General features: G+C 58.1%; 1 protein-coding gene across 1 annotated transcript in view; it reads left to right on the top strand.

The window, feature by feature from the left end:
* Positions 1-1,996: 1,996 nt before the first annotated feature.
* NIBAN2 (niban apoptosis regulator 2) overlaps positions 1,997-7,451 on the top strand; it is an 85,358-nt gene continuing 79,903 nt past the window's right edge. Inside the window, exon 1 of the mRNA XM_075905812.1 lies at positions 1,997-2,537. Coding sequence (XP_075761927.1) covers positions 2,483-2,537 — 55 coding nt within the window. The 5' untranslated portion in view covers positions 1,997-2,482. The remainder of the gene's footprint in view (positions 2,538-7,451) is intronic.

The raw sequence follows: 7,451 nt of genomic DNA, 5'->3' as shown, positions 1-7,451 counted from the left end.
GGCCGGGCAGGTCTGCAGCCCTGCATTGCACAATGCGCGCGCACACTCTCCGCACTGTGTGTTTTGGGCGGGTGCTGTTTACCCGGGCCCCGGCTGCGAGAACACTTGGGTTTGGGCAGCCCTGTTCCCAGCGCAGAGAGGTGGTGACCCCAGGCACCATCCCCACTGGATATGAATGTGGGGCAGGCAGCCGGGCTCGTTCTCCAGCTCCCTCCAGCCCTGCCAGGGTGTTCGCAGACGCCTGAGGAATTTTGCCGAGCTCGGTGTGCCAAGAAAAGCGGTGTCAGAGGGGATAAACAGGACGTTTTGTACACAGAGCAGTCACGCTGGGCCAGAAACACTCCCCTTGCCTCCGGAGGCAAGCAGTACCCCCAGGAAAAATTCAGGCCTCACAGCTTTGTCCTTGAGCCCGACTCACTCCCATATAAACTCAGACTCACTGGCCGGATCCTAACACCCACCAATTTCAGCAGGACGTAGGGACCCAAATACCTGTGAGAGGCCGAGCCCTTGAACCCAGCCCAGGGAGGCAAAGGTCTGTGCGTGACATCCTGCAGTCTGGAGCAGGCCCTCAACTAGCTAGAGCAGCCGCAAGGTTGCTCTGCCTTCTGGCTGGTGAGAAGCAAGAGCTCCCTGCAGGCCCTTCCAGCAGCCAAGGCCAAGCTCCTTGGCCACACTCCCACCACCTCCACTCCTGGGCAGGGCCCCTGCGTCTCTCTGCGCCAAGGGCTCCCCGGAGGGATGGTCACATGGCCATTGTGTCAGGTCTGTCCTCCTGCAAGAGGGGGACACTGCACGGGGCCAGGCCTGAGCCCAGTACGGCCCCAGAACTGCAGCCTGGGGTGAAATCTGGCTTCTCCTGGGGACCCAGCTCCCTTAAGAGCACATCAGCGCACCCTCAGCAAAGGGCCCTGGACAGAAATCGAAGCCCTGCCCCCATTACAGAAGCCCAGTGCGGAGCCCACTGCAGTGGGACAGCCCAGTGCAGTGTGTCTGCATGGGAGGGTTTGCACTGGTGCGACACCGATTTCCCCAGGCCGGGCCAACCCTCGGGCCCCTAGGCTGCCTCTGGGTCGGAGTGGAGATGCAGGAGTTGGGACAGGGGCAGTGAATGGCTCTGTGGGTGGAGAGCCCATTCCTGGGCACTGCCCAAGTCAGCGGAGAGGGGTATTTGGTTTAAGTCCTGCATTTGCTGTACTAAGCCGGAAAGGGGCCAAGCAGCAGAGGCTCAGACAGGCTAGACCGTGGGGAAAAGCAGGGAAGGAGGAGGGTTTGTAGCAAAGCAAACCCACACCCTGCTGCGATGTCCAATGTTACCCATGGTGGCTGTGTCTAGACTGGCCAGTTTTTCCAGAAAATCAGCCGCTTTTCCGGAAAAAACTTGACAGCTGTCTACACTGGCCGCTTGAATTTCCGCAAAGGCACTGACTTCCTACTGTAAGAAATCAGTGCTTTTTGCAGAAATACTATGCTGCTCCCGTTCGGGCAAAAGTCCCTTTTGCGCAAAAGGGCCAGTGTAGACAGCTGAGATTTCTTTTCTGCAAAAAAGCCCCGATCGCGAAAATGGTGATCGGGGCTTTATTGCGGAAAAGCGCGTCTAGATTGGCCACGGATGCTTTTCCACAAAAAGTGCTTTTGCGGAAAAGCGTCTGTGCCAATCTAGATGCTCTGTTCCAAAAATGCTTTTAACGGAAAACTTTTCCGTTAAAAGCATTTCCGGAAAATCATGCCAGTGTAGACGTAGCCTTGGTGAGTACCAGATGCACCTTGGCGCGAGGAAAGAGTCCAGGCTGTGGTTTATGGCTGGGCACAGTTGGGGGAGGGGGGAATTATACAAGCCTGGGTAAATGTTGCAATCCCAGGTGAGGCAATGTCAGAAATCAAGCCAAGTGCCAAGCAGGAGCCGGAAGATCCCTTGAGCAGCTGGAGGGGCAGGGAGGCCCCTGGGTGCAAGAGAAAAGCCCTGTTTAGTTGCAGGGAGGAATCAGCTTCCCCGACAAAGGCCTCCCCGGGGGCTGCAGGTTCCTAGCGGTCCCACGTGGGCGGGGGGCCAGGTGGGCTAGTGGTTAGCAAAGGCCTGGGCAGTCATTCGATAAGGGGGAGGCTTTCCCGTGACACTCCCAAACCCTCGCCGGAGAAGGCCTCTGAGAAGCGGCCCGGGACGGTGTTTTACAAGCCCCCACCCGCGCGGGAAGCAGGAACTCGCGGTCCGGCAAGGACCCCGCGCCCAGGCCCCGGAGCTGCGCGCAGGGTGTGGCCCGGGGCGGGGGGAGGACGTAGGCAGGAGTGTCTCGGCTGCAGCCCGCCCAGGGCTTCCCTCGGCTGGGAGGAGCGAGGCTGGTTCCCTGCCCATGGAGCGGCGGTAGCCGAGCGCAGCGGACTGGTGGCCCGGCCCGGAGACCCCCGTGGGACTCGCAAGCCGCCTGGGGGTGCGCGCCCCCCGCTGCGCTTCCCTCCCCGTGAGCATCGCGCCCCGGCCGCCATGGGCGCTGTCATCTCCACGCACCTGGACGAGAGCAGGCGCCTCTACATCTCAGGTAAGGGGCCGGGGCCGGGCCGTTCCCAGCCGGCTGGAGGGGGCCCCCTTCCCGGCGCTGGCTGCGCTGTGGAAGGCGGCGTGCGTGGGAAGGAGCTGGCCGTGGCTGGAGGAAACTTTCTCCGTTGTTTTTGCTTCCCCCCCCCCCAAGTAGCAGGATGTTTGTTTGGGGCCGTTCCCAAGCGTGTGTCGGTGAGCGGGGGGCAGGAGGAATCCCTCCTCCCCCCAAGCAGCACCCCGGTGTAGCCCCCTCTCCGCCTGGGGTTCCTTCCCCTCCCTGCTAGGGGCGCCTGTTTTAACGCCTTAAAACTTTTTTTGAAAAGTTCCACGTTGCAGCTCCGGGGCTCTCCTCCGCAGAGCTGGAAGCAGCCTGGCTCGGAAGGGGGAGCGGGGCAAAGAAGTGTCTGCCTCCCCTCTGAAAGGCTTGACTTGTGCGGTGGCTGTTTGCGTTGGCTGCAGGAAGAAGGGATTTGCTTCAGGCGAACAGCCCTGGTGTGGCCAGGGCTTCTGTGGGCAGGGGGAAGGAAGGGGAACAGCTCTCTGGGAGGCTGATGTGGAGAAGTGTTGTTCCCTCCACCAGCCCTTAAGCCATGTTCGCCATTGGTTGAAGGGGAGACCTCTTGGGTCCCAATCCTGTGGGTTTTCCCCATGTGCAGAATGAATTTTGTTATGTGCACTGAGGCACGTGTGGATGTGTACCACCATTAGAAACATATGTTGCTCTGGAGGCTGTTTGAGCTCTGCTAATCAGCTAGGTGGCATTTGAATCTCTGAGGGGGAGAGCTTACATGAAACACTGCTGGGCACAGAGGGCTGCCGGTGTGGCTAGGATTGCAGATCTGGCCTCTGGACCTAGGCCAGCAATGGGTTTGCCTCTTGTGCAGACCAGGCTGCAGCTGCCCTGTATTGCGTCTTGGCTTTTGTTGACAAAGATCAAGCATAGTTATTGGCTTTAATATCTGTTGTGTCTCCTTTCTGATAACTTTGGTAGTGAATGGATTTTTGAGTAGGGAGCTGGGCAAAGTGCTACCGCCCGCTGAACTCCTATTCCTGAAATGTCGGGCCTTGGAGTCTAGAGAAGTGACAATGCAGCTATTGATTGCCCTGCGTTTACTCTTGATGTTGTAGGTCTCTCAGTCTGATGTGTCTGACTTAAAGATTCCTCTTGGACTTGGGCATCAGGGTTTCTGGTTAGCCCGGCTTGGAGTGGCCTGTCTAAGCACGGGATTGTGGCTTCTGTACAGTTGCTTTTTTGTCCGTGGAGATGGCATCTGACTGCGCAGAGGCTGGGGGACTAATTGGTGCCTGCAGTTACTTGATTGACCTTTGTAAGTGGGGTCAGCCTGCCACTGAGCAGTGTGACTTGGCCTCTGTGTCGCCCTCTTTTCTTGGGACGCCTCATAATTTATGAGGTCGACATTGGAGCCCCCAAAGGCCTCTGAGTTGCAGGACTTGACCTCTGTCCCTGCCTTTCGTAGGCTTCAATTACAGTGACAACAGAGGCTTCTTGGAGGCGCTGTGAGCCGTAATAGTTAAGTGCTTAAACTGGACCCCCGGACTTCACAAATCAAGTTGCACTTGGAGACGCGGCTACGATGGCACAGGACCTAACCAGCTTCTCCCATCGGAGAACCAAAATACCTTGGAAACTCCAAACCGAGTCAGAGGTGACTAGGCCACCTCACTCCCTGGAGGAAAACTATGGCCTGCCTTCCCCCTCCCCCCCCATTTCTAATGGAGTGGTCACTTCATCCAAAGCTACAGTTAAAATGCCAGAGGAACAGTGCGTTGCAGCTGTGTTACTATCAGAGGCTCACAACGTGACTAATGGTGTTGCGTTGCTGAATACCAGAGAAATTATGACTTGTCACTTACTGTAAAGTATTGTCAAGCTTCCTATTCATCTCTGTGAATCATGAAGTTTTATGTGGGCCAAACACTATTTAAAGGGAGACTATAACAAATGGGGCTTTAGCTTGTTAAAAGCAAGGAGTGAGGGAAGTTGATTTTATTAGCCTGGTCTCTTTGTAGGAAAGCAGATGATCTGGCTTCCCTTTACCTCTTCCCCCCCCCCTTTTTTTTAAATGGACACTGTTAAAATGTGCTCCAATTTCAAGTGTGTGTTTCAGCTCCTAAATCAGGGCAGGGAACTTTTTTGGGGGGCAGGGACCATGGACCCACAGAAAAATCAATTGGGTTCCACATGCAAATGAGAAATCCCCTGCCCAAAAAACCCTCACTGACGTGGCTCCTGAGTGGGGAGAAAAATGCTCCCCACATTCCCCTGGCACACCAGAGCCTGGGGGGGGCCCAGTCTAGTAGATTTTGGTTGGGTGGTGGGTGGGGCTGGAGCGCCAGCACGGGCTCCCCAATGCTGGGGGGAGCCCTGAACCTTGGGGGCTGGATTCAGGCAAGTGGGGGGGCCACAGCCAGCCCCCGGGCCTGAGGGTCTCCACCCCAAATCTACTGCTGAGTCCTGCTAACTTGCTACTTATGTGAGGAAGCGTCCTAGGGGCCATCAGGAGCAAGGCTCCGCTGTACTAGCCCTGTGCAAACAGCCTTAAAACACCTTTTTTCCTTATCTTTCAAATCTGGCCCTTCCCCTGTTGTGTTAAAGACCTACACAAGTTGGGGAGTGAGGTGTGTGGTGGGGGAATGACTGGCTAGAATCACACAGAGAAGGCACAACTTGTCCAAAGTTTTTAAAGACCCCCCCAAAGAATTTCCTCCAGTCTCTTCCACATCTGGTCATCTTGGGTAGTGTTGGCAACAACGGCAGCTGAACTACTGGGGGCGTGTGTGCGTGCATGCTCTGAAGGCCCCAACTGCCTGGCCTCTCGTAACTGCTGCCATCATTACTACTTAATAGCCTCATTAATGTGCGCCCCTGAAGTGTTTGTGGGCGGCTTGCAGCTCATGGCTCTGGTTGGAATGCCCAATCCCATTCTGCACCGCAGGCCCCTTGCAAGCCACGCGGAACTGCCTGGTGCAGGATGAGCCGTTTGCAAACTCTCGCCAGTGGAGACGCTGCCGGAGGTCTCAGCGGCTCCTCGAAGGGCAGGCCCAGACCAGTTGAGAGCTCCCGGCCCTCTGCTCCTTGGCAGGGCTGGGGGAACACAAGCTCTGCCAATGGATACGAACTTCCCAGTGATCAGTCTCAGCTATTGCTTGGCTTCTCCAAGGCACAGGGAACGTGGGGCTGCTGGCATTTGTGCCAGGGACTCGGGGAGCTACAGCCCTGTGCTCGGTCACAGTCTTTCCGGTTGCTTGGAGGAGGGGCGGCGAGGGGGGGCAGCGCTTCGGTGTGCATGGGGGAAGCCAGCCCCTTCTGGCTGGGCAGCATCGTATCAGGGCAGAGGGAGGCTGCTAGTTCCAGAGCTCCCTCACCTGTCCCCACCTGGGTGCGGCCTGTGTGGGCGGGCCCCCACCTGACACCTGTGCAGCACTAGTGCAGACTCAACGTGCCGGTGACTCAGCTGCACCATCCTTCCTGGCCCTTCCCCCACAGTCCCAACGTGCTCCCCTGGCCCACCCGAACCATCCTGCCTGGGCTCTCCCGTTGGCTCCGCTAGCAGTTGCGCTGCCTGGCTGTCACTGGCTGAGCTCCCAGGCCTGGGGGGCGCCTGGCACCCCTCCCTGCGTGTCACCCTCCCCCCCCCCTCTGTTTCTGTCACGCCCTGCAACCCCCAGCTCCTCCCACACGCGTGGATCTACCAATCTACCTCCCTGCATTCTTAGAGCCCTTAATGCCCCCTCCCCATACCAGGATCCTGCATTCTCTTAATGCCAGGGGCTCTGGGTGTGTGTCCCCCGCCCCCATTTCTTTCCCTGACTGGGAGATGGATCATTCAGGGTATCTGCTGTGGGAAGAGGGGCAGAAATGGGGTGGGGCCATTGTTATGCTGGAAGCAGCTAATGGATGCCCTTAACGACTGTAGGACTGCATGGCCCTCTGGCTCTGCTAGAATAGCCACAGGGTTCCCTCTGCCCTCCATGTTTTACACCGAATCTCCTGCTGTCGGTGGGCTTCTTGGAGCCGAGCATAGGGCCTCCCAGGCTCAGCCAGTGCTGGTGCAGGGCACCTCCAGCATGGTCTCACCGAGGTGCCCCCTTGTGCCGGGTTTTCAACAGCTGGGACAGACCAAGAGAGGCCCCGGGAGGGTCCGAGTCTGAGCGCTGCTCTGCCCACCAGACCGCTGGGCTCCTGGATGCCCCCTAGGGCCGGTTTTATTTTAAGGGGACAAGGTGCATTCCATGCAGTGGTTCCCCCGCGCACCCCGAGGCGTGTGTGCCTTTCCAGCCGGCTCCAGTTCCAGCCAATGCGTTTTGAGCACCTCTGCAAATGCAGATTCACTACATGCTGCGGGTAGGGAGGCGTTTGCTTTGCTCGCCTCCCTGCTGGGTAGGATGGACCTGTGCTCTGACCCAGTCTGGCCGGTCTTATGGAGTCGTGATGCGACAGCGTTTGAGACCCCCTGGCCTGGGTCACTTGGACGGTTGGGAAGCAGGGCCTGTCCCTGCTAGGGATGTCACTGCCACGCCGGCTGGGCCTTCTCCCCATCCATTCTGCAATGCCCTGGATCGCACACGGTTGGGGTGTTGCCTGAGGTGACCCGTGCGCTGCTGGGCTAGGAACCTAGCAAGGCAGTCGCCCGTCCCCTGGCACCTCGCCTCCTGTCCTGCCTAAGTAAAGCAGCCGCACTATGTTCAGGGAGCGGTTGGGGTTAGTTTCCAGGAGGTGCCCGGCATAAAAGGCCTTAGTTATTGCAGCTGTGAGCCAAGTGCCTCCCCCAAGCTTGGGGTGGCACTGGGATGCCCTGTCCACGGCCTCACGGCTTGTTTTTTCACTTCGAATTTATTCCTGCCTGAGCCTCCTTCGAGCCTGAGCAAGCCCAGCCTCGCCCCTTCGCTCTCC

The sequence above is a fragment of the Pelodiscus sinensis genome, chromosome 22 (genome assembly GCF_049634645.1).
Source record: "Pelodiscus sinensis isolate JC-2024 chromosome 22, ASM4963464v1, whole genome shotgun sequence".
Taxonomy (NCBI): domain Eukaryota; kingdom Metazoa; phylum Chordata; order Testudines; family Trionychidae; genus Pelodiscus; species Pelodiscus sinensis.
Note: the sequence above shows the minus strand (reverse complement) of the source record. Positions and strands in the feature narration are given on the sequence as shown.